The sequence below is a fragment of the Dipodomys merriami genome, unplaced genomic scaffold, assembly GCF_024711535.1.
Source record: "Dipodomys merriami isolate MVZ:Mamm:240054 unplaced genomic scaffold, mDipMer1.0.p SCAF_33, whole genome shotgun sequence".
Taxonomy (NCBI): Eukaryota; Metazoa; Chordata; class Mammalia; order Rodentia; family Heteromyidae; genus Dipodomys; species Dipodomys merriami.
The window spans coordinates 17,035,909-17,059,537 of record NW_027204826.1 but is presented as its reverse complement, the minus strand read 5'-3'; the positions used below and the strand labels follow the sequence as shown (position 1 = coordinate 17,059,537).

General features: G+C 63.7%; 2 protein-coding genes and 1 long non-coding RNA gene across 6 annotated transcripts; 1 reads left to right on the top strand and 2 right to left on the bottom strand.

Annotated features, from left to right (window-relative positions):
- Positions 1 to 75: 75 nt before the first annotated feature.
- Positions 76 to 10,058, bottom strand: LOC138841789 (basic proline-rich protein-like). The gene is made up of 3 exons (XM_070042675.1): positions 10,031 to 10,058; positions 6,179 to 7,920; positions 76 to 222 (listed from the first exon to the last, which is right to left on the bottom strand). The coding sequence occupies exons 1-3, from the start codon at positions 10,056 to 10,058 to the stop codon at positions 76 to 78; spliced, it is 1,917 nt and encodes a 638-aa protein (XP_069898776.1).
- Anpep (alanyl aminopeptidase, membrane) lies at positions 4,395 to 22,874 on the top strand. Of its 4 annotated transcripts, none has more exons than XM_070043266.1 (23): positions 4,395 to 4,440; positions 11,229 to 11,390; positions 11,513 to 12,312; positions 12,716 to 12,858; positions 12,969 to 13,108; positions 13,287 to 13,413; positions 13,541 to 13,695; positions 13,791 to 13,904; positions 14,010 to 14,153; positions 14,245 to 14,310; positions 14,390 to 14,455; positions 15,494 to 15,669; positions 15,858 to 15,934; positions 16,216 to 16,257; positions 16,475 to 16,608; positions 16,703 to 16,758; positions 17,137 to 17,284; positions 19,085 to 19,176; positions 19,666 to 19,776; positions 19,868 to 20,035; positions 20,257 to 20,397; positions 20,852 to 20,933; positions 22,337 to 22,874. In XM_070043266.1, the coding sequence occupies exons 3-23, from the start codon at positions 11,705 to 11,707 to the stop codon at positions 22,487 to 22,489; spliced, it is 2,943 nt and encodes a 980-aa protein (XP_069899367.1). In that variant the 5' UTR covers positions 4,395 to 4,440; positions 11,229 to 11,390; positions 11,513 to 11,704; the 3' UTR covers positions 22,490 to 22,874. The 4 variants fall into 4 exon arrangements, with proteins under 4 accessions (XP_069899367.1, XP_069899368.1, XP_069899366.1 ...); XM_070043267.1 differs by lacking the exon at positions 4,395 to 4,440 and adding an exon at positions 6,100 to 6,115; XM_070043265.1 differs by lacking the exon at positions 4,395 to 4,440 and adding an exon at positions 6,907 to 6,985.
- LOC138842077 (uncharacterized) lies at positions 15,941 to 20,349 on the bottom strand. Its single transcript, XR_011376588.1, has 3 exons — positions 20,261 to 20,349; positions 16,603 to 18,606; positions 15,941 to 16,164 (listed from the first exon to the last, which is right to left on the bottom strand). It is a non-coding gene; the product is annotated as an uncharacterized lncRNA (long non-coding RNA).
- Positions 22,875 to 23,629: the final 755 nt, after the last annotated feature.

The window sequence follows — 23,629 nt, the reverse complement described above, 5'->3', positions numbered from 1 at the left end:
AAGCCTCACCCCCCCCAACCCTGGCCACAGCGGGGTCCAAGTCAAAGGCTAAAGAAGCAAGTTCCCATGTCGTTATCAAAACAGGGGCTCCACGCCACCTGACTCGGGGCCCAGCCTCGGCACTGACCCCTCGGCTCCACGTCCCGACCAGCGCGTGCTGTCCACTCTGCTGCCTGAGCCCGGCCCCTGGCGGGCACTGGCCACACGGTCCAGGCCGGTGCTCTGCATCAAGAGGGGGAGGGAGGGAGGGAGGGCCAGATGTGGCCCGCCGAGGGTGGGGAGGACAGAAGGGAACACGGCCCCTACAGAGAGGGAGTACGTGCCCACCCCCAAGACGGCCCAGGGCATGGCCAGGGAGGACGCACAGGACTGCGGCAGGGGGAGAAACTTCTAGACCTGCAGAGGCTTGGGGACAGGGCTTTCATGCAGAACTAAGAACCTCTGTCCCTCTCCCTCCTTGCCCCTCCCCTCCTGGGTCACCGTGAGCCTCCCCAGCTGGCCATTACAGCCTGCCTTCCCGCACCAGTTCCCTGCCCTGAGGGGCCCAGCGCACGCCTGTCCCCATGAGCTACTCGGGAGGCTGAGATCTGAGGATCATGGGTTGAAGCCAGGCTGGGAGGAAAGTCCATGAGACTTCAGTCAACAACAACAACAAAAAAGCCAGAAGTAGAAGCATTCAGAAGGTGGAGGGGGAACCCCATCTGAGGCTGTCTGGGGAAAAGCTCAAGAGCCAATTACACCCCATGGCAGGAGCGTGGCCCGCATGGTAGAACTCAAGCTGGTATGGGGGCTTGAACTCTCACGTGCTCTTAGCCCTTGAGCCATGCCTGCAGTCCTGCTTCGTTGCTGGTTATTTAGTGCCTGGAGTCGTGAGGACTTTCTTGCCCTGGCTGGCTTCTGCTGGTGACTGAGTCTCAGCGTGGCTGGAGTGGCTGGAATCACAGGTGTTCACACCCGTGGGCCGCGTGGCTCAAGCTTTCCTGGCAACTGGATTGGACTGAGAAGCCGGGGCGGTGGGTAAAGCCTGTTGCTAGGGGTGTGTGTGTAAACAAAGAGGGTACCCTCCCTCAATATGGCGGGGGGTGGGGGGGTGGGGGAAGAAGACCATCCCATGAGAGTAAAAGGGGAAGCAGGAAGAGGAAGAGAGGGTACGGATGAGGCCCAGGTGAGGCCGGGCTCCACGCCCTCTGCTGCGCTGGGAACAGAAACCCCGGAGCGTCTGAGCCAAGACCAACACTTCCTCCCGGAGCTGATTAGCTCAGGTATCAGGCCGCAGGACTAGAAAGTGACTAATGAGCCTCCAGGTGGTTTCGGGACAGGCCTGGCCTCCAGGGTGGTTTCGGACAGGCCGGGTCGGGAGGATCCAGCGGCTGTGAGTCTGAAGGGTCACTCAGGTCAGCCCAGCCCTGCCTGGAAAAGGGGAACATGGTGTCCTCAGTGTCCCTGGAGTCATGGGTGGCTGGGGGGGGGGCAGTTCCTCACCTGAGAAGGGGAGGAGGGGCTCTAGGACCCATTCTCAACTTCTTTACCTTGTAGCTATGAATTCTCTCCCAACAACCTCCCGATCCCCCTAGTCCCCCAGTGACCCCTGGAGCCAGCCAGTCCTGCATGCCTCACGTCTGGGAACTCGTTCGCTGACACCCTGGGGAGACCGGTCACGGTCTAGACCAACAAGGAACTAGCAGGGCAGCTTCACCGCCCAGCATGAGCCCAGCTCTGAGCTCAAAGATGACCCATGGTTTCAAGCGGGAGACACGTGGGTGTGAGGTGGTGGCCAGGGCTGGCGTCCCTCCATTGTCCCCCCCACACACACCCAGCTGCGTGGCCAGGAGGGGCTGAGATCATCCCACAGATTGCAGATCACTGCCTGGACGGCCGGGGCCTGGGCTAGGACGGGTGTGAGGTCAGGCGGCCCCGCCCTGTGACTTCAGCCAGTCACCTGACGCCCCGAGGCCCGAGTGAGCTCCCCCCCACCCCCAGGCCCTGGCATCCGCGTGAAGGCGCTGATACTTCCCCACCATCTCCACACCGATGTGTTCCGGGGACCCCGCTGACCTGCCCTCCACTGGGGCTGAGGGGATTGGATGCCACGCCCGGCCGAGGCAGAGATGTGGCTTTGTGGCTGAGCACTGGGCCAATTTCCTGGCTGAACTCTCAAAGCAGCGCCAGGGGGCTGGGCCAGGGTCCTGAACGGCCCCAGTGCCCTGTCAGACTCTGGAGGTGACCGCAGCTGTCCGCCGTGGGGACAGGGTGTCCAGAGAGCCCCGGAGCGCCCCGCTGTCCCCAGCCCACCAGGTCCAGCCCACATGGTCCCTCACACAGTCCCCTTCCCACTTCCTGACTCCAAGAAAGTTTCCTGTAAAAGCAGCTCCTTGTGATTTTCACCCCTCCTTTTTTTGTTTCCTCCCCCCCAAAAATGTGTTTTTAATCAATTTTATAATAAAATCCAAGCTGAATTCTTGAAAGCTGTAGCAATGGGAAATTATTTTTGCAAAGAAAAAACAAACAAAAAAACAGATCTCATAAGTGCTGAGCTGGTCCCCTCTCTTCCCTCCCCCCCCCCCCCCCCCCCCCGCTCTCCCCAGGCCTGTCTGCTAAGCACCCCAGATCTCTAAAAGCCCCCAGGTTGCTACCTGCCTGCTGAGCCCTTGCTCTGCTTGTCCCCCGGGGTTCTTCCAAAAACAAATCTGATCCTCTTCTCAAAGTTCACAGGGGCTCAGCGCCCCTAAACAGCCCCCAAAACACCTATCCCAGCCTTCAAAGCACTAACATGCTGCCAGAGATGGCCACGGTTCATCTTCCATTATCCACAGCCCCAGCTTCTGCATGTGCTGCTGCTGCTGTTGGTCTAGGGCTAGCGTTATGGAAAAGCTGAGAATCCACAACCCCCAGAGTGAGGAGTTCCAGAACGATGGACGATGGACGGAAGATGCAGACAGACCCTATGTTCATCGGGGGGCCGACAGACACACAGATGGGGGCCCTCGGCCCCACCAGGCAGGAATTAGAAGTGCAATGCTGAGCTAGACAGAGGAGGTAGATCTGGGCCTTCTGGGAGGCTAGCGTGCTTGGCAGGAGACGGGACGCAGTCCGCACATGGGTGCCCAGCGCGGGACACACCTGCGTGGCTGACCTCCTTCAGGTGTGCTGTGTGTCAGGTCCATGGGAGCAAGATGGCCGCAGACAGGCGTGAGCCCCCAGCACAGGCTACATGAGCCTTTTAAGAATACAAGGGGAGGCAAGGCGCTGGGGGCTCACGCCTGTAATCCTGGCTGCTCAGGAGGCTGAGATCTGAAGCTCTAAGTTCAAAGCCAGTCTGGGCAGGAAAGTCTGTGAGACTCGTCTCCAATGAACCACCCCCAAACTGGAAGTGAAGCTGGGGCTCAAGGCGATACAGCGTTAGCCTCGAACAACAACAACAAAAAAGCTCGGGGACAGTGCCGAGGCCCTGAGTTCAAGCCCCACAACTGGCAAAAGCAAAAAACAAACCCCCACCAAGATTAAGTACCTGAATATGGCTCTTGTAGCCTGCTTTTATTACCGAATGGCCTCTCCTAGAGATGGTTCCATAAAGAGCATTGAGTTACTTTTTTAATCCCTAACATTCCCTTACCAAATGAGCAAATACTAGATGATTTATCTCTTCCGAGTGGACGTGTGAGTTATTCCCAGCCATAAGCACTAGTGCACCAAAGCCTTCTGTGTCTGTGTCCAGGGTCACTCATGCACGAGTGCTTTGCGGAACAAGCTTCTGGAAGTCACCGGGGAGTGTGGTTCTGTGGGAGAAGCATTGCCACATTCTTTCTTCCTGGGCTGTGTCTGTTGTGAACGGGGGGGGGGGGGGGGGGGGGAGGGGGAGGCGCCTTGCTGGGCTCTGCAGGGCCATTGCTCCTGCCGTTCCTTAGCTTGCTCCACACCGTTGGCAGCTTCCTAGGCCCACCTGGATTTTAAGTGATGATTTGTGGTCCTGGGATATGCACTCGCAGCCTCCTGCTTACTAGGTGAGCCCTTTGAATTATTTTTCTCCAGTCCTGGGGCTTGGACTCAGGGCCTGGGTGATGTCTCTGAGCTGCTTTGGCCCCAGGATAGTGCTCTACCACTTGAGCCACAGCTCCACTTCCAGCTTTGGGAGGTAAGTCTCACAGACTTTCCTGCGGGGGCTTTGAACTGCCATCCTCAGATCTCAGCCTCCTGAGTATCTGGGATGACCTGCGTGAGCCGGGGTGCCAGCCCCGCCCTTCCAACTCTTTCTTCCTGGACTCAGCCTTCCAAGCCTTTGCTTTTCTTCTCACCATTGGTGTGTGTGTGCGCGTGCGCGCGTGTGCACGTGTATACTGATACAGGGACTTGAACTCAGGGCCTCATCATGCTCACTCTTCTTCCACTCAAGGTTGTCACGATACCACTTGAACCACAGCTCCACGTCTGGCTTTTTGCTGGGTAAGTGGTGCTGAGTCTCAGGCCTTCCTGCCTGGGCTGCTCCAAGTGGGAGCCTCGGATCTCGGCCTCCGGGTAGCTAGGCTGGCCGCGGCCTCCGGCTCTCTCTGACCTCGGCTCTCTCTCTCTCTGACCTCGGCTCTCTCTCCCTCTCTCTGACCTCGGCTCTCTCTCTCTCTGACCTCGGCTCTCTCTGACCTCGGCTCTCTCTCTCTGACCTCGGCTCTCTCTCTCTGACCTCGGCTCTCTCTCTCTCTCTGACCTCGGCTCTCTCTCTCTCTCTGACCTCGGCTCTCTCTCTCTCTCTGACCTCGGCTCTCTCTCTCTCTGACCTCGGCTCTCTCTCTCTCTCTGACCTCGGCTCTCTCTCTCTCTGACCTCGGCTCTCTCTCTCTCTGACCTCGGCTGTCTCTCTCTCTCTGACCTCGGCTCTCTCTCTCTGACCTCGGCTCTCTCTCTCTCTGACCTCGGCTCTCTCTCTCTCTGACCTCGGCTCTCTCTCTCTCTGACCTCGGCTCTCTCTCTCTCTGACCTCGGCTGTCTCTCTCTCTCTGACCTCGGCTCTCTCTCTCTGACCTCGGCTCTCTCTCTCTCTGACCTCGGCTCTCTCTCTCTCTGACCTCGGCTCTCTCTCTCTCTGACCTCGGCTCTCTCTCTCTCTGACCTCGGCTCTCTCTGACCTCGGCTCTCTCTCTCTGACCTCGGCTCTCTCTCTCTCTCTGACCTCGGCTCTCTCTCTCTCTGACCTCGGCTCTCTCTCTCTGACCTCGGCTCTCTCTCTCTCTCTGACCTCGGCTCTCTCTCTCTCTCTGACCTCGGCTCTCTCTGACCTCGGCTCTCTCTGACCTCGGCTCTCTCTCTCTCTCTGACCTCGGCTCTCTCTCTCTCTCTGACCTCGGCTCTCTCTCTCTCTCTGACCTCGGCTCTCTCTCTCTGACCTCGGCTCTCTCTCTCTGACCTCGGCTCTCTCTCTCTGACCTCGGCTCTCTCTCTCTCTCTGACCTCGGCTCTCTCTCTCTCTCTGACCTCGGCTCTCTCTCTCTCTCTGACCTCGGCTCTCTCTCTCTCTGACCTCGGCTCTCTCTGACCTCGGCTCTCTCTCTCTGACCTCGGCTCTCTCTCTCTCTCTGACCTCGGCTCTCTCTCTCTCTCTGACCTCGGCTCTCTCTCTCTCTGACCTCGGCTCTCTCTGACCTCGGCTCTCTCTCTCTGACCTCGGCTCTCTCTCTCTCTCTGACCTCGGCTCTCTCTCTCTCTCTGACCTCGGCTCTCTCTCTCTCTCTGACCTCGGCTCTCTCTCTCTGACCTCGGCTCTCTCTCTCTGACCTCGGCTCTCTCTCTCTGACCTCGGCTCTCTCTCTCTCTCTGACCTCGGCTCTCTCTCTCTCTCTGACCTCGGCTCTCTCTCTCTCTCTGACCTCGGCTCTCTCTCTCTCTGACCTCGGCTCTCTCTGACCTCGGCTCTCTCTGACCTCGGCTGTGTCCTGAGTTCGAGCTCAGCGCCACCAAGTAACGGAGGGGCGGCGGGGACCCCGCAGATGCCGCCCAGATGTGCGGGCGGGCGGGGCGGGCTTCCCCCGACGGCGGGGCGGGGCGGGGCGGGGCGGGGCGGGGCGGGGCGGGGCGGGGCGGCCGAGGCCGGGACGGCGGGAAGGCGGCGGGACCGGCGGGGACGGCGGTGAGACCCGCGGCGGGGACAGCGGGGTCGGCGGGGCGGGGTCGGCGGGCCCGAGGGACCGGCGGGGTCGGCGGGGCGGGGTCGGCGGCGGGGTCGGCGGGGCGGGGTCCGGCGGGGTCGGCGGGGCCGGGGGTCCGGCGGGGTCGGCGGGGTCGGCGGGGCCGGGGGTCCGGCGGGGTCGGCGGGGTCGGCGGGGTCGGCGGGGTCGGCGGGGTCGGCGGGGTCGGCGGGGTCGGGGGTCCGGCGGGGCCGGGGATCGGCGGGGTCGGCGGGGTCGGCGGGGTCGGCGGGGTCGGCGGGGTCCGGCGGGGGCGGGGTCGGCGGGGCCGGGGGTCGGCGGGGTCGGGGGTCGGCGGGGCCGGGGGTCGGCGGGGCCGGGGGTCGGCGGGGTCGGCGGGGCCGGGGGTCGGCGGGGTCGGCGGGGTCGGCGGGGTCGGCGGGGCCGGGGGTCGGCGGGGTCGGCGGGGCCGGGGGTCGGCGGGGTCGGCGGGGCCGGGGGTCGGCGGGGCCGGGGGTCGGCGGGGCCGGGGGTCGGCGGGGCCGGGGGTCGGCGGGGTCGGCGGGGCGGGGTCGGCGGGGTCGGCGGGGCCGGGGGTCGGCGGGGCCGGGGTCCGGCGGGGTCGGCGGGGCCGGGGTCCGGCGGGGTCGGCGGGGCCGGGGGTCCGGCGGGGTCGGCGGGGCCGGGGGTCCGGCGGGGTCGGCGGGGCCGGGGGTCCGGCGGGGTCGGCGGGGCGGGGCGGGGCAGTGGCGCGCGGCCCCGGGCGCCGGCCGTTGGGAGCGGGGTGCCGGGTGCCGGGTGCGGGGTGCGGGGTCCCGGCCCGCGCCGCCTGCGGGAGCCACCATCTGCCGCCGACGCCCCTTCCCGCATGGGTAAACTGAGGCCGGGGCCGGGCGCGGCGGCTCCGGGGTCTGCGCAGGGCGGGGGGGGGCTGAGCCCAGAGGAGCGGGGTCCCCACATCCCCGGCCCCGCAGCCCGGGACCCCGCAGCCCCATTCCCACGGCCAGGTGGGCGTCGTCCTGGGGTTGTTTGGGGCTCCGGTGGGGTCTCCTCTGGGGGCGGCCTGGGGCTCCGGTGGGGTCTCTTCTGGGGGCGGCCTGGGGCTCCGGTGGGGTCTCCTCTGGGGCTGGCCTGGGGCTCCGGTGGGGTCTCCTCTGGGGGCGGCCGGCTGGCCTGGGGCTCCGGTGGGGTCTCCTCTGGGGGCGGCCTGGGGCTCCGGTGGGGTCTCCTCTGGGGGCGGCCTGGGGCTCCGGTGGGGTCTCCTCTGGGGGCGGCCTGGGGCTCCGGTGGGGTCTCCTCTGGGGGCGGCCTGGGGCTCCGGCGGGGTCTCTTCTGGGGGCAGCCTGGGGCTCCGGCGGGGTCTCTTCTGGGGCTGGCCTGGGGCTCCGGCGGGGTCTCCTCTGGGGGCAGCCTGGGGCTCCGGTGGGGTCTCCTCTGGGGCTGGCCTGGGGCTCCGGCGGGGTCTCTTCTGGGGGTGGCCTGGGGCTCCGGTGGGGTCTCCTCTGGGGCTGGCCTGGGGCTCCGGCGGGGTCTCTTCTGGGGCTGGCCTGGGGCTCCGGCGGGGTCTCTTCTGGGGGTGGCCTGGGGCTCCGGCGGGGTCTCTTCTGGGGGTGGCCTGGGGCTCCGGTGGGGTCTCTTCTGGGGGCGGCCTGGGGCTCCGGTGGGGTCTCCTCTGGGGGCGGCCGGCCGGCCTGGGGCTCCGGTGGGGTCTCCTCAGGGGCTGGCCTGGGGCTCCGGTGGGGTCTCCTCTGGGGGCGGCCGGCCGGCCTGGGGCTCCGGGCCCGGCCACTACTGTGCCCCTGGGTGTCTGGGACAGGCGTTGGGCCGCATGGGCCACATGGTGGAGCCTTTGGTGGTGGGGGCAGCGGGAGCTGGGGGCTGGGGGGTCACTGGGCAGCGCCCCTCGCCCACCGCCCGGACCCAGGTCTCTGCGGGGTGGAGGGGACCCAGCAGGAGGCCCGGGTGCTAGACCTCAGGGCTGGGTGGAAATCTGAGCCCCCGGGGGCTGGGGGCATGAAGTGGCCTGGCCCGGCTCCCCCCTGTGGCAGCTCCTGGCGGTCCCCACCAACAGGTGTCGCCTCCCCAATTCCCCCCAGCTCCTGGCCTCGTCTGAGGGGAGAGGGGGCCCCTGCGAGCGTGGCCAGGCCCCTCAGGGAGCTGTAGAACCTGGGGTGGACCCGTGTGGCCCCGGCTGGTCGCTCGGCCTCTGTGTTCCTGCCGGGGATGCCTGTTCCTTACGGAGAGGGGCTGTGTGAGGCAGGATCGCTCCTAGTCCCCCCCACCCCCAGCCCGCCATTGCCAAGGCCAGCTTCCCGTGGGCCTGTGTGGTTCTCACGGGAGCGCAGAGGAAGCACCCTGGGGTCCGGGCCGGGCTGGGCCGCCGCAGCTGCTGCCGAGGACTCAGCTGGTCCGGCCGCCCGCCCCGCCACGGCCCGGCCCTGGATCGCCGGCGCCTCGCAGACGCCAGGCCTGCGCCTGCGCACCCTCACCAGCTCCTATTTTCCAGTCTCGGGGCTTCAGGTCAGAGCCTGGGCGCTGTCCCGCAGCTCTCTACAAGGCCAGCACTCTACCGCGTTGAGCCACAGCCCCATCTGCGGTTTTTGAGTGATTAGTTGGATATTAGAATCTCACAGGGGTTTTACTGCCTGGGCTGGCTTTGAACCCTGATCCTCAGATCTCAGCCTCCTGAGTCGCTGGGATGACAGGCGTGAGCCGCCGTGCTGTTCCTATTCTCAGTTTAGAATTGCTTGCTTTCTGAACGGAAATACTGGCAGCTTAACCTGAGGTGCATGTGTGTGTGTGGGGGGGATCTCTGCTCTCACCCCCAGAAATGGGGGAGAGAGCCAGCTGCTGGCTCCCCAGATTGGGGGGGGCTCCCAAGTGAACCTCCCCATCAGGAAAAGGAGAACTGAACACACCCACCCCAGAGGCTTCTGGCTCAGTGGGGTGGAGAGGTAGAGCCGTGGTTGAGTAACGGGAAGGTGGTGTGTGTGTGAAGGTGGTGTGTGTGTGTGTGTGGAGGTGGTGTGTGTGTGTGTGGAGGTGGTGTGTGTGTGTGTGTGTGTGTGTGTGTGGAGGTGGTGTGTGTGTGTGTGTGTGGAGGTGGTGTGTGTGTGTGTGTGTGTGTGGAGGTGGTGTGTGTGTGTGTGTGTGGAGGTGGTGTGTGTGTGTGTGTGTGGAGGTGGTGTGTGTGTGTGTGTGTGTGTGGAGGTGGTGTGTGTGTGTGTGTGTGGAGGTGGTGTGTGTGTGTGTGTGTGTGTGTGGAGGTGGTGTGTGTGTGTGTGTGTGGAGGTGGTGTGTGTGTGTGTGTGTGTGGAGGTGGTGTGTGTGTGTGTGTGTGTGGAGGTGGTGTGTGTGTGTGTGGAGGTGGTGTGTGTGTGTGTGGAGGTGGTGTGTGTGTGTGTGGAGGTGGTGTGTGTGTGTGTGTGGAGGTGGTGTGTGTGTGTGTGTGTGGAGGTGGTGTGTGTGTGTGTGGAGGTGGTGTGTGTGTGTGTGGAGGTGGTGTGTGTGTGTGTGTGTGGAGGTGGTGTGTGTGTGTGTGTGGAGGTGGTGTGTGTGTGTGTGGAGGTGGTGTGTGTGTGTGTGTAGAGGTGGTGTGTGTGTGTGTGTGGAGGTGGTGTGTGTGTGTGTGTGTGTGGAGGTGGTGTGTGTGTGTGTGTGTGTGTGTGTGGAGGTGGTGTGTGTGTGTGTGGAGGTGGTGTGTGTGTGTGTGTGGAGGTGGTGTGTGTGTGTGTGGAGGTGGTGTGTGTGTGTGTGTGGAGGTGGTGTGTGTGTGTGTGGAGGTGGTGTGTGTGTGGAGGTGGTGTGTGTGTGGAGGTGGTGTGTGTGTGGTCTGGGAGCCCAGGGCGGAGGGCGGGTCCCGTTGGAGGGCTGTCCCAGGACTGGGACACACTGGGCACAGCATTCACTCCTTTCACCTGTGTGCCCACGCTGCTGCTGCTCCATGAGCGTAGGTTGCCACTACTGAGTGCTTGGTGCTCTGTGGTAGGTGCTCATTTTAGATACTGTGCGCTAGGTGCTTGTTCTAGGTACTGTGTGCTAGGTTCTATGTGGTGTGCGCTGTGTGCTAGGTACTGGCCTGCTGTGAAGTAAGGCCAACACAAAGATGGCCTTTGGGGAAGGGCTGTGTGTGGTTCAGCTGTGAACGGCGATCTGGGAAGCAGAGCCGGGAGAGAGCTGCCACGCACAAGGCAGTAGCATGCGAGCTGGGTTTTGAAGCACAAGTAGGAGTTGGGGAGGGGCTGGGGGAAGGAAAGGCATTTGTGGCAGAGGAAACAGGAGGCCTTGGGGAAATGCTGGCAGCCCGGGACCACAGTGGAATGCGGGAAGAGGAAAGGCCAGGGGGTCAAGCTCACAGATGGCCTTGTGGCTCCGTTGCGTCCCGGAGCAGCGGGGGTCTGGGATCGGGTTGGGGGGGCGGTCTCACCCCCTCGCCAGCCGATGGGGCGGAGAGCCGGGCGGTCCGTCCTGGTGTCCCCAGAGGGAGCGCCGGGCAGCACGGAGCGCAGGCCCTTCTCAGAGTCCGGCCGGCTGGGCCGTGGTCCGCGTCCAAAGCAAACAGGAAGAGCCGGCGGTGGGCCGGGCAGGCCTCGCTCTTTGTTTGGAGACAGATTAGGCCACGCAGACTTGTGGGTCCTTGTGCTGCAGCGGTGGAGGGGAGGGGGCCTCGGCCCGGCGTGGAGGGGACCGGAGCCGTTCCCCCGTCTCGTGGCTGTGCCAGCTGGGGGGTCCGGGCCCTGGCTTCCCAGGGTGCTCCTTGGCCAGTAGGTGGGGTCGGGTTCGGGGGGCTTAGCTCACGTGGTCTGGAAAGTGGACATTCCAGGGCTCCCCAAAAGACCCGTGCTCGCCCCCACGCTCCTCTTCCCCCACCCCAGTCCTTTGTGCAGTGGTTTAGCAAAACAAAACCCTAATTAAAGCAAGACCGCAAGGCGAAGTGGGGGGGACAGGGGCCTGGCTGAAGTGGACCCCTTCTCCACTCACACAGCGGGCTGAGGGGAGGCCGCGGCATTTGGACGGAGGGAGGAACGGGACGGAGGACTGTCCAAAAGACCGTGAGGGAGCTGGGAGCTGGGGGGGTGTGTCTTGTTCCTGAGGAGCCCCTGGTCCCCTTTCCAGGATTCCCATGAGAACCAGCAATCAAGCACAGTTCTGACCCCCAGCCGGACCTGGCCTCCACCCTGCGCCGAGCAAGCGTGTCCCACCTCTCACTCCTGGGAAGTCCTTCCCCGAGTCTAGCCTCACTTCTGCTGCCACCACTGGCACCATCTCTGTTCCCAGGTGGATCGATCCATGCTGCCTGGCTGCTTGCTCCCTCTCTCCCCCAGCCCTCAGCCTACAGCCCCCTCCCCATTCCTCCCGCCTCCTGCTTCCTGTAACCGGGCCCTATTTGCTTCCACCAGGCACACCACTCGGGAGTCGGAGCCGGGCAGAGCGGCACCTGCCTGGCGGGGCTGGACCGTGACCTTCGCCTGTGCCAGCCCTGGTTAATTTTTGCCCAGGGTAACGGGAGCGGCGGCGCCCCTCCTCCTCCTCCCGCATATAAGCCGGGGCCGCGGCTGGCTGCCCCGTCTGGTCTCCCGCCCAGCCCCGCCATGGCCAAGGGCTTCTACATTTCCAAGTCCCTGGGCCTCCTGGGCCTGCTGCTGGGCGTGGCCGCGCTGTGCACCATCGTGGCGCTGTCGGTGGTGTACGCGCAGGAGAAGAACAAGAACAACGCGCAGGGCGCCCCGGGGCCCACGCCCCCCCCCACGCCCCCCGCCGAGCCCGGGGCCACCACCCCGGACCCGAGCAAGCCCTGGAACCGGTACCGCCTGCCCGCCTCGCTGGTACCCGACTCCTACCGGGTGACCCTGAGGCCCTACCTCACCCCCAACAATCAGGGCCTGTACGTCTTCGTGGGCTCGAGCACCGTGCGCTTCACCTGCCTGGAAGCCACCAACCTCATCCTGATCCACAGCAAGAAGCTGAACTACACCCTGCAGCAGGGCCACCGGGTGCTGGTGCGGGCCCTGGACGGCTCCCCCAACCCCGCCATCGAGCGCACCGAGCTGGTGGAGCGCACCGAGTACCTGGTGGTGCACCTGAGGGAGCCGCTGACGGCCGGCCGGCAGTATGAGATGGACAGCGTGTTCCAGGGGGAGCTGGCCGACGACCTGGCTGGCTTCTACCGCAGCGAGTACATGGAAGGGGACGTCAAGAAGTGAGTGGAGGGGCCGGAGCAACAGCAGCTCGGGGGAAGGAGCCCAGGCCCTGAGTTCAAGCCCCGGGACCGGCCAAAAAAAGGAAAAGGGGTTCATGGGGATGAAGGCTGGAGGCTGGAGGCTGAGCCGCAGCTGGGAGGTGGGGGCTTTGAACCTCTCCAGCTGGTGCCTGGCCCGTGCTTCCAGCTGCCAGGGACACAGACTGGGAGTCTTGGCCGGCAGGCGCCTGTGACAGGGGGTTTTAGAAAGATGGGAGAGGCTCAGAGGGGAGCTGGGCCTGGGTCTCAGCCCATACAGGGGTGGGGAGGCTGGGGCCCCGGGCCTGGGTCTCTGAGAGATCTCCGAGAGTGCCGCCGCCCCCCCCCCCCCCCCCCGCGTCTTCTGACGCTCTGGTCTGCACAGAGTCGTGGCCACCACGCAGATGCAGGCCGCGGACGCCCGCAAGTCCTTCCCCTGCTTCGATGAGCCCGCCATGAAGGCCACGTTCAACATCACCCTCATCCACCCCAAGGACTATGTGGCACTGTCTAACATGCTGCCCAGAGGTGAGTGGCTTCGCCCCGGGGCCATGCGGCCAGGGGAGGGGGGGGACAGGGGGCACCCCGGGGCTGGGGAGCCTGGCAGCTCCTCACCCGCCTGTCTGCCACCTGCCCAGTTCCCAGCTACTCCTACCCGGATGACGCTGCCTGGAGCGTCACGGAGTTCAACACCACCCCCAAGATGTCCACCTACCTGCTGGCCTACATCGTCAGCGAGTTCCAACACATACAGGCGCTCTCCCCCAACAACGTCTTGGTAGGGTGCCGGGCCGCGGGGCTGCTGGGTGGCTCCCCACATCCCTACCTCCGCCCGGCAAACGGGAGGGGCGCTCTCCAGCTGCCGCCCTGCCGCTCGGCCCACCTTTGGGTTCCCAGAGGGCCTCTGGCCTCCAGGTCTGCGTCCTCCTCCATGACCACCTCCACCCATCTTGTAGATCCGGATCTGGGCTCGGCCAAGCGCCATGGCCAAGGGCCACGGCAATTACGCCCTGAATGTGACCGGCCCCATCCTCAACTTCTTCGCCAACCACTACAACACCTCGTACCCCCTGGAAAAGTCTGGTGAGCGAGAGGCCGGAGGCCGGGGAGCAGGGGGGTGGTGAAGGGAGGGAAGGGGAGGGGGGCCCTGCCCGCGTGGGGCCTCCACGTCCGGGCCGAGCGGGCGCCCGCCAACACCCGGCCTCCGCAGACCAGATCGGCCTGCCCGACTTCAACGCGGGCGCCATGGAGAACTGGGGGCTGGTGACGTACCGCGAGAGCGCGCTGCTCTTCGACTCGCAGTCCTCGTCCATCGGGAACAAGGAGCGCGTGGTCACCGTCATCGCGCACGAGCTGGCGCACCAGGTGGGCCCCGCGGGCGGGGGAGGGGGCGTGGGGGGTGGGGGGGCGTGGGGGTGAGGGGGCGGCGTAGCAAGGCGCTCGGTCTGCTGCCCCTGCAGTGGTTTGGCAACCTGGTCACCGTGGGCTGGTGGAATGACCTGTGGCTGAATGAGGGCTTTGCCTCTTACGTGGAGTACCTGGGCGCCGACTACGCCGAGCCCACCTGGAACCTGGTGAGGAGCTGGGGGGGGCCGGGGGAGGGGCACGGGGCGGGGCCGCCCTGGGCCGGTGCCCTGACCCCGGCGGTGCCCTGACCCCCGCGGCGGGGGCGTCTGCAGAAGGATCTCATCGTGCTGAATGATGTGTACCGCGTGATGGCCGTGGACGCCCTGGCCTCCTCCCACCCGCTGTCCTCCCCCGCCGACGAGGTCAACACGCCGGCCCAGATCAGCGAGCTCTTCGACTCCATCACCTACAGCAAGGTGATGCCCCTGTCCCCCCACAAGAGGGAGGAGATGCCCCCCACACCCCTGCTGCCTCAGCCCGCTGAGCCCTCTCCCACCCTGCCCGCAGGGCGCCTCCGTCCTCAGGATGCTGTCCAGCTTCCTCACTGAAAACCTCTTCAAACAGGGCCTGGCGGTGAGCACCCCGCCCCCAGCTGGCCCGCCCAGCCCCTCCCCCAGGCCTGGGACCCCCGCTCACCCCCCACTCTCCACAGTCCTACCTCCAGGCCTTTAAGTACAACAGCACCGACTACCTGCACCTGTGGGAGCACCTGCAGAAGGTGAGCAGGCCAGTGCCCCGCGCCCGGGCAGCTGCTGGGCCTTGAACTGAGGCCCTCACTGTCCCCCAGCCCCTTTTTGCTCAAGGCTGGGGCTCTAGCACTTGAGCCGCAGCTCCACCTGTGCGCTCCCGCTGGGTCACTGGAGACGGGAGGGACTCTAGGGCTGTTGCACTCAGCCCCGAGGGGGGGGGCTGCCTTGGCAGGCTTCATGGCGGACCCCGCTTTGGGGCAGGGCCCTCCCCTGCAGTCCACCTCGGTCATAGTCCTGGGCCCGTCCCTCCCCCCCAGGACTCTGGGGCTAGCCGTTAGACTGCGTCAGCACTCGGGGTGCCCTGTGCCCCACGGCCCCTCCCGGGACATCCTGGCACCCTAGACACAAACTCTGACCCTCCATCCTGCCCCGCCCACATTCCTGCTCCTTGTGGGGTGCCACAGGCCCATCTGGGCTGAGGGCCTCCCCTCCCCTTGCCAGCCTCCTCCACCTGGGGCAAAGTCCCCCACCAGCCCCAGGATCCCCCAAACACCCCTCCTCCCTCCCCTCCCCCTCCCCATGGGCTCTCATGGCGCCTTCCCCTGTGCTTTGCATCATTGGCTTTTTTATTTTAATTAATTACATTTTGCCAGTCCTGGGGCTTGAACTCAGGGCCTGGGCGCTGTCCCTGAGCTTCTTTTGCTCAAGGCGATCACTCTATCTACCACTTGAGCCACAGCGCCACTTCCGGCTTTTTCTGTGTATGTGGTACTGCTGTGTCGGACAAGGGCAGACAGCACTGGACAGAGGCAGATTGTGCCGGATAGGGGCAGACAGTGCTGGACAGGCGCAGACCGCATTAGACAGGGACAGGGGCAGACGGCCGGACAGGGGCCCCATCTGTCACCTTTAACTTGGATGGCCGGGGGGCGGAGGCCGAAGTCCACAGAGGGGGCCCCTGGGGGAGGGGCGGGGGATGGCTGCCCACCTGTGCCCACGGGGGCCCTGGGGGAGGGGCGGGGGATGGCTGTCCCCCGTGCCCACGCTGCCCCTCATTCTGCGCCCAGGCCGTGGACAGCCAGCAGGAAATCAATCTCCCGGACAGCGTGGGCACCATCATGGATCGCTGGATCCTGCAGATGGGCTTCCCGGTGATCACGGTGAACACAGAGACCGGGGACGTCTCCCAGCAGCACTTCCTCCTGGACCCCGAGTCCAATGTCACCCGGCCCTCACAGTTCAAGTGAGCAGACGGGGTGGCTGTGACCTGAGTCCCGGGCGGGGGGGCACTGGGGCGGCCTCCGGCCCACTGCGGTCAGTGAGGGTGGTCACTCCCTCTGGGGCTGGCAGCCTGGGCTGCTGGGCGCTGGCTGGGAACCGGGCCAGGCGTGGCCAGCCGCCGCTCACGCGGGCTCTCACGCGTGTCCGCAGCTACCTGTGGATCGTGCCGATCACGTCTCTCAGGAACGGCGCCGAGCAGGACAGTTACTGGCTGCGGGAAGAAAAAGGTAATCCCGGCCTCCCCCGGTGGGCAAGGCGCCCGGCCGCTCCTGGCCCTTCGCCCCGATCCGGAGGCCTCGGCGGGGCATAGCGAGGGTTGCATCTGGTTGAACAAATGTCCGCTTTGCCGCTGCCCGGCTGCGCGGCGTTGGTCACGTTACATCCCACTCTGGTCTCCATTTCCTCGTCTATAAGGTAGAGCTAAGGGCAGTATCTACTCTGCGGGGTTGTGTGAGGCCTGAGGAGAGAATTGACATAAAAACCTGAACCAGTGTCTGCCGTCTCGCAGGCACGGCCCTGTTCAGCGGGCCGCTGAGCACACCGGGCCCAGGTGAGCCGCGCAGAGCAGGGCAGCGGCCCAAGCCCGCCCCATCCCTCCCGCCTGCGGGGCCGGGGCGCAGGGCAGGGGAGGCGAGCTGGCTGGCAGAGGGAGGGGAGGCCGAGGCAGGGGTCAGGCAGCCAGGCCGGGAAGGGGCTGGGAGGGGATGGGGGGGACGGGGGACCCCCTCCCCCGCGGGACCCCGCCCAGCGCCCATCTTGCCCTGCAGCCCAGAACCAGCTGTTCAAAACCAACGCGACCGAGTGGGTCCTGCTGAACCTGAACGTGACCGGTTACTACCAGGTCAACTACGACGAGGGCAACTGGAAGAAGATCCAGACCCAGCTGCTGACCGACCTGTCGGTGGGTGGGGTGCCGTGGCCGGGTCTGCCGTGGCCGGGCTGCCGGGTCTGCCGTGGCTGCTACCCGACCAGGTCACACTCTCCGCCTCTTCTAGGCCATCCCTGTCATCAATCGGGCGCAGATCATCAATGATGCCTTCAATCTGGCCAGGTGAGCCCCTCCCCTCTGTGTGTGTGTGTGGGGGGGGGTGTGTGTGGAGGCCCCTGACAGTTGGCCCAGGACAGCCCCCTGTCTACCATGTGTGCATGGAAGGGGTCCAGCACCTAGTGTGGTGCTGGGAGACGCGCAACCCACAGACCTGGGCAGGGGAGGACTGGGGGGGGGAGGGGAGGGGCACCAAGTGAGGAGCGAGGACTTGTCCTTCTCGGGCGGCAGCGTGGCGCCCTCCGCTCGGCCCTCCCGGAGAGCCGGCCTCTTCCTCTTGCGGCAGGCAGGGGACCCGGGACGGAGGGGCGGCCCTGGCGGCCAGCTGGGGCCTCGGCCTGTGGCTGGACCTGGGGGTGATCTAGCTCTCCTGTGTGTCCCCAGTGCCCGCAGGGTCCCGGTCACGCTGGCGCTGGACAACACCCTCTTCCTGTACCAGGAGAGAGAGTACATGCCGTGGGAGGCCGCGCTGAGCAGCCTCAACTACTTCAAGCTCATGTTTGACCGCTCCGAGGTCTACGGCCCCATGAAGGTAGGACGCTGGCCCTGGACGGCCCCGGCCGCCCAGGACGGGGGCGGGGGGGGGGGAGGCACCCAAGAGCGGGCAGCGCAAGCGAGGCCAAAAGGGGAACGTGCTGCAGGGTGCTGGTTGAAAGAGGAGCATCAGCAGGCATGGCTCATTGGAAATAAGAATCTTGTGGAGGGCTGGGAAGGTGGCTCAGCGGTAGAGCGCTTGCCTTGCATGCCTGAGGCCCTGGGTTCGATTCCTCAGTACCACATAGGAAGAAAAAGTGGGAAGTGGTGCTGTGGCTCAAGTGGTAGAGAGCTAGCCTACAGCTGAAGAGCTGAGGGACAGCGCCCAGGCCCAGAGTTCAGGCCCCACAACCGGATCCCCCCCCAAAAACAAAAGAATCTTGTGGACTTGCCCGCCCAGGCTGGCTCTGAACTGCGCTCCTCAGGCCTCAGCCTCCTGAGTTGCCAGGATGACAGGCGTGAGCCACTACGCCCTGCTCTCAAGTTTTGAGGCTCAAGCGTTCATGAGAATGAGTTTCCTGGTTAGACATCTAAAATGTCTGTCACTTTGAGAGTTAAGCTGCGTTTAGAAGTTTCTAGATTGGGGGCTAAGAATGTGACTTAGCCGTAGACTGCTTGCCCTGCATGCATGAAGCCCTGGGTTTGATTCCTCAGCACCACATACACAGACAAAGCTGGAAGTGACACTGTGGCTCAAGTGGCAGGGAGAGCGCTAGCCTCGAGCCAAAGAAGCTCCAGGACAGTGCCCAGGCCCTGAGTTCATGCCCCAGCATCGGCAAATCATAATAACAACAACAACAACCACAACCATCCCTCTGCCGACATCAGACTTCTTTGTGCTGTCCCTGCAAAGCCCAGGCCCTTTCTTCTTTCTAGAATGTGACCAGTTTCTCCTGCTTCCAGACTCTCCTGGGAACGCCAGTGGGCCTCGGTCTGGGTCTCTTCCATCCAGACACGGGTGCCTTCGGGGATGAGAACATTTCCATGCGGCTTCTCTGAACCCGCTTCCCTTTCTGCTTCCTGGTTGTCTCTTTCTAGAAGCACCGGTAGCTACTGGCCCGGGCCCTGTTGCTCTCTTGTCTCCTTGTTTCCAGCTCGATGTCTTTATTCCGCCCACAGGCCTGAGCCCCCAGCTTTTGCACAAGGCTCTCCCCTAGAGCGGTTTTAATCTCTCCTACTTTTGCATTTCTGAGTGCTCTCGAGTCCCGGTGACTTGCGCAATGTCTCCTTGTTGTTCTTGCAGGCTTCTCGGGTTTTCTTTCTCTTCCTCCAAGTTTTCTGTTTGTCTTGGTCTCCCTTCAAGTGCAAGGCTGTTGGGGACTGAGAGTGAAAAAAAAAAAAAAAAAAAAAAAACTGTTGGCTCTTCTAGAATATTCTAGAACCTCACAGTTCAATTCAGGTTAGCACAGCCGAACTCGAGGATGTCATGCGGCCCTGTGGAGTGTTCCTTATTTTAAAACTCTCTCACATTGTAGGGTGACCTGGTAGGCAAGAAATTCTTCACTGGGGATCCCCAAAAGGGGTCAGTGGTAGAGCATGTGCTCAGCATGTGCAAAGGCCCGGGTTGCATCCTAGCCCCAAAGGGAAAATTTGACCACCTTATATTTTCTCCAGAAAATATGTAATGAGACCAGTGGGCCCATTTCTGGGGGTCAGATTGGGAAAGGGAATGGGGAACCATCGGTTCTCTTGAACTTCAGTCTTCCTGATCTACCTCCTAAGCAGCTGGGATCACAGGCATGAGCCAGCCTGGCAGGAGGCTGAAGCTGCCCCCCCCCCCCCCGTGTTCTTTCCCCAGAATTACCTGAGGAAGCAGGTCACTCCGCTTTACCACTACTTCAAAGACCTCACCGGCAACTGGACCCAGCGCCCGGCCACCCTCATGGAGCAGTGAGTTAGATGCGGCGGGGGAGGGGGAGCGCCCCAAAGTCTCCCCATGGCTCCTGGCTCCTGACTCAGGGGGGCCCAGATGGCAGAAAGTGCAGGCGCAGGGGCTCTGGGCCAGGCAGGGCCGGTTGTCCTTGAATTAGACGGTCCCTAGCCTCCCACATGCTGGGATTGCCGGCACGCACGTCCCCACCCACTTCATTGTACAAGCCCTCACACCACACCCTGGCCAGCTGGCAGCCACATGGCCTCCAGCCGTGCCTGGGGTGGACCCTGTGTGGATCCTGCTGGGCTCCTGGGCTCCGCCAATGATCTGGAAGCTCAGTCAGGCCAAAGCATGAAGGAGAGAGAGAGAGAGAGAAGAGAGAGGAGAGAGGGGGAGACCCAGAAGGTCGGGGCCTCGCCCAGGGCGCAGGTCTGAGTCTGTGTGTGAAGAGTAAGACACTGGCTGAGTCTGGGCCGGGCTTGCCAACCGCGTGGCTCCCCGGACAGGTACAACGAGGTCAACGCCATCAGCACGGCCTGCTCCAACGGGCTTCCCGAGTGCAAAGACCTGGTGTCCTCGCTTTTCAAGCAGTGGATGGACAACCCCAGCCAAAACCCGTGAGTGTCTCCCGTGCTGCCCTGGGCCTGGCCCTCCCCCTCCCCCCCTCCCCCCGGCAGCAGCTGCTTCACCTGGCCCCTCCCGCCCCAGCATCCACCCCAACCTGCGCTCCACCGTGTACTGCAACGCCATCGCGCAGGGCGGGGAGGTGGAGTGGAACTTCGCCTGGGAGCAGTTCCGCAACGCCACCCTGGTGAACGAGGCCGACAAGCTCCGCGCTGCCCTGGCCTGCAGCAACCAGGTGTGGATCCTGAACAGGTGAGGAGCCGAGCCCCGCCCCGCAGGCCCCTCGGCCCCTCGTCCCGGCCTGGCCGCCCGGGCCATCCCCCGTCCCTGTCCCGCACACACCTGGCATGGCCAGGGCCCCCCTCCCCCCTTCCCCCTCCCCCCCTTAGGTGTGCAGAGGGCGGGGTGTGGGGGGATGCGGGCGCCCACCCACCATGTGTCCCAGGAGGGTCACCGGGCCGGCCCCCCCACAGGTACCTGAGCTACACCCTGAACCCCGACTACATTCGGAAGCAGGACGCCACCTCCACGATCAACAGCATCGCCAGCAATGTGGTCGGGCAGACTCTGGTCTGGGACTTTGTCCAGAGCAACTGGAAGAAGCTGTTTGAGGAGTGAGTCGGAGGAGGGGAGGGGGGAGCTGGCCGGCCAGGAAGGGGGCGGGGAGGGGGGGAGCCAGGGCAGGCTGGAGGAGGGGAGGGGGGGGAGCCATGGCAGGCTGGAGGAGGGGAGGGGGGGAGCCATGGCAGGCTGGAGGAGGGGAGGGGGGGGAGCCAGGGCAGGCTGGAGGAGGGGAGGGGGAGGAGCCAGGGCAGGCTGGAGGAGGGGGGGGGAGCCAGGGCAGGCTGGAGGAGGGGGGGGGAGCCAGGGCAGGCTGGAGGAGGGGGGGAGCCAGGGCAGGCTGGAGGAGGGGGGGGAGCCAGGGCAGGCTGGAGGAGGGGGGGGGAGCCAGGGCCAGGCTCGTGCCCAGTGCCCCGCGTGCCTGGGACTGTGCAGGACGGAGGATGGGCACTCTGCCTCGCCCCCCCCCCCCCGCCCGGGACTCACCCCCCTCCCCCCACCCTGCAGTTATGGCGGCGGCTCTTTCTCCTTCGCCAACCTCATTCAGGCGGTGACCAGACGCTTCTCCACCGAGTACGAACTCCAGCAGGTAAGCAGCAGAGCCTGGCTGAGAGGCTGCCCCGCCCCCACTTCCTGGGCGCAGGTCATTCCGCCTCCCTCACCAAGCAGCTGGATTACGTGTCCAGTTCTGTTTCTTAAAAATCCAGGTAGGGAGGGAAGAAAAAAAAAATCCAGGTAGGAACCGGGCATGGTGGCTCACACCTGTCATCCTAGCTACTCAGGAGGCTGAGATCTGAGGATCACGGTTCAAAGCCAGCCCGGGCAGGAAAGGCCGTGAGACTCTTATCTCCAACAAAACACTCAGAAAACCAGAAGTGGCGCTGTGGCTCAAGTGGTAGAGCACTCGCTGCAAGCTGAAGAGCTCAGGGACAGCACTCAGGCCCAGAGTTCAAGTCCCACGACCGACAGATGAGGTAGAATTCAAGCACCACAAAACTCAAATGTTAAGTGTTTTTTGATATGTTTACAATATTGTCTGTATGCCCACTGCTACTAAGTCCAGAATATTCTTACCGTAATGAACAGAATCCTCAATCAATCACCAGAGTGGCAGATTTTCTGCTATCTGAATAAGAGAGTTTGATTTCTTCCTTTCTGGGTTGCCTTTTCTTCCATTTTCTGGCCTACTTTGCCCTGGCTAGAACCTCTAGGCTTTCTTTTTCTTTCTTTTTTTTTTTTGCCAGTCATGGGGCCTGAGCTCTGGGCCTGGGTGCTGTCCCTCAGCTCTTCAGCTCAAGGCTAGCGCTCTACCACTTGAGCCACAGTGCCACTTCTGGCTTTTTCTGCTTATGTGGTGCTGAGGAATTGAACCCAGGGCCTCTTGCACGCAAGGCAAGCGCTCTACCACTGAGCCACCTTCCCAGCCCTCTAGGCTTTCTATCTAAAGACCCCTCTCCCCTTGAAAGCCAATTATCTGTGCCAGCAACTGGGTCATTGGGTGGTGGGTGTTTCCACCAGGTTGCAGTTCGCAGAGGCTTCTAGCAGCTTCCCCGTAGGCCTCTGGAGTGCGCCCCACCGCCTGTCTTGGTTGCGTGGAGATTAGACTTCAGTTAATAAAAAGTTGCATAAGGAAGGCCGGGGCACCTGCTCCAGCCGAATTCTGCTGAGGCTGTGGCCTTGCAATCTGGGGTGTTTGGGGCCTTGTCCCCCTGTCCTCCTGGGGAGGGACGTGACCCCATCCCCAGGCCTGCAAGTGCCCATGGGAAGTGGGAGACTCTCTCCCCTCCCTGTCCCCTCCCTCTCCCTCCTCTTCCCTCCCTCTCCCTCCTCTTTCCCTCCCTCTCCCTGTTCTCCCTTTCCCTTTTCCTATCTCCCTTCCCCTCCCTCTTCCCCCTTCCCTCCTCCCTCCTCCTCTCCCCTCCCTCTCCTCTCTCTCTTCTCTTCCTCCCCCCTCCCCCAGCCCAGGGCTGAGACTCTTTGTCTGGCCCACAGCTGGAGAAGTTCAAGATGGACAACATGGACACGGGCTTCGGTTCGGGCACCCGGGCCCTGGAGCAGGCCTTGGAGAAGACGAAAGCCAACATCAAGTGGGTGAAGGAGAACAAGGACCCGGTGCTCAGTTGGTTCACAGCCAACAGCCAGTAGTTTAGTTTCCCTTTGTCAAGTCACCAGCCAAGGGCAGAGCCTCAAAGCCGCGGCCTGCCCCTCAAAGGGTAGCCTTCAGGTCCGAGGCCCTCCCCAGGCCTCGAGCTCCCCACCCCCAGTCCCTCCCCTCCCAGCCGCTGCCCTTCACGGGACCCCACCCCCGGCCCCGGTCTGTCCCCAGCCCTGGGGCTGGGGGCTGAGCTCAGGGACCCCCAGCTCCAGGGCCAGGCGAACAGAAACTCTTGGTGGACAGCAGTGGCCTTGTGGGGGCTGCCCCTCACCCCTCACCTCTCCGTGAGGACCCCAAACCCAAGGAATCCATAGCACACCAGATCTGTATATTTTTTTTTCTAAGTAAAAATGTAAATAAAGAATTTGTAGATGAGCCTCGAGTCTCACTCCTGCAGCCGGAGCCGGAGCCCGAGCAGGTAGGCAGCAATCAGACACCGGGATATGTGGATGCACTGGGGGGAGTCTGGGACCCCCAAGAGGAGAGGTGGAGGTGCCGGCCTGCTGCTGCCTGCAGAGATTCATAGCCGCTCAACCTCCATCTTGCACGAGAAAAACTGAGGAAGAGAAGGCTCTTCCTCAAGTGATCAGGAAGTTTCTGAGGAGACATCAGAGAAAGCCTGCCGCGGGGAGACAGCACCTCAGATCATCTGGGTACAGACAGGGGCTTCGGGGTTAAGTCGGTTTGGGGCAGGGTAGACAGGCGTGGCCTGGCTGGTCATCTCTGGGTGCTGGTTTTGGGGGTCCCGGGGAATGAGTATGGCTGGTTTCACCCGAGGGGGGTGCATCAGGCTCCATGCAATGACAGCTCTTGTTTCAAGGCACAGCCTGGTCCTTCGAGGTAATTGTTCTCTTTGGGGGAGCTGTGTCCTCAGGGCTCTGCGGGGTCTTTGGGCCTTTGTCATAAAGGAGATCCCATGCCCAGATAAGGATCCCCAAAGACCACCAAGTTGCCGATTCCGGTGCAAGCCCAAGAGAGTCAGAGCCGTTGATTGGAAGCTGGAGCCTGGACTCACCACCGCCAGAGCCCGACCCTTCAGTTCACAGGGTTTTATAGGGTATATGGTTGAGCTAAGGGGGTTCCTAGCTTGGCAGTTACATGATTGGTTGGCATTGAGTGAGTGAATTTTG

Bases quoted from the DNA above. Each gene is read 5' to 3' on its own strand.
- LOC138841789 (XM_070042675.1), bottom strand. From the start codon at position 10,058: ATGGAGCAGCAGCAGCGTGGGCACACAG. The intron at 7,921-10,030 runs GTGAAAGGAGTG...CGCCTGTCCCAG, and splicing joins GCAGCAGCGTGGGCACACAG to ACACCCAGGGGCACAGTAGT. The intron at 223-6,178 runs GCCGGTCCCTCG...CTCTTGATGCAG, and splicing joins GACCCCGCCCCGCCGACCCC to AGCACCGGCCTGGACCGTGT.
- Anpep (XM_070043266.1), top strand. From the start codon at position 11,705: ATGGCCAAGGGCTTCTACATTTCCAAGTCCCTGGGCCTCCTGGGCCTG. The intron at 15,670-15,857 runs GTGAGCAGACGG...GCGTGTCCGCAG, and splicing joins ACCCGGCCCTCACAGTTCAA to CTACCTGTGGATCGTGCCGA. The intron at 15,935-16,215 runs GTAATCCCGGCC...GCCGTCTCGCAG, and splicing joins CTGGCTGCGGGAAGAAAAAG to GCACGGCCCTGTTCAGCGGG.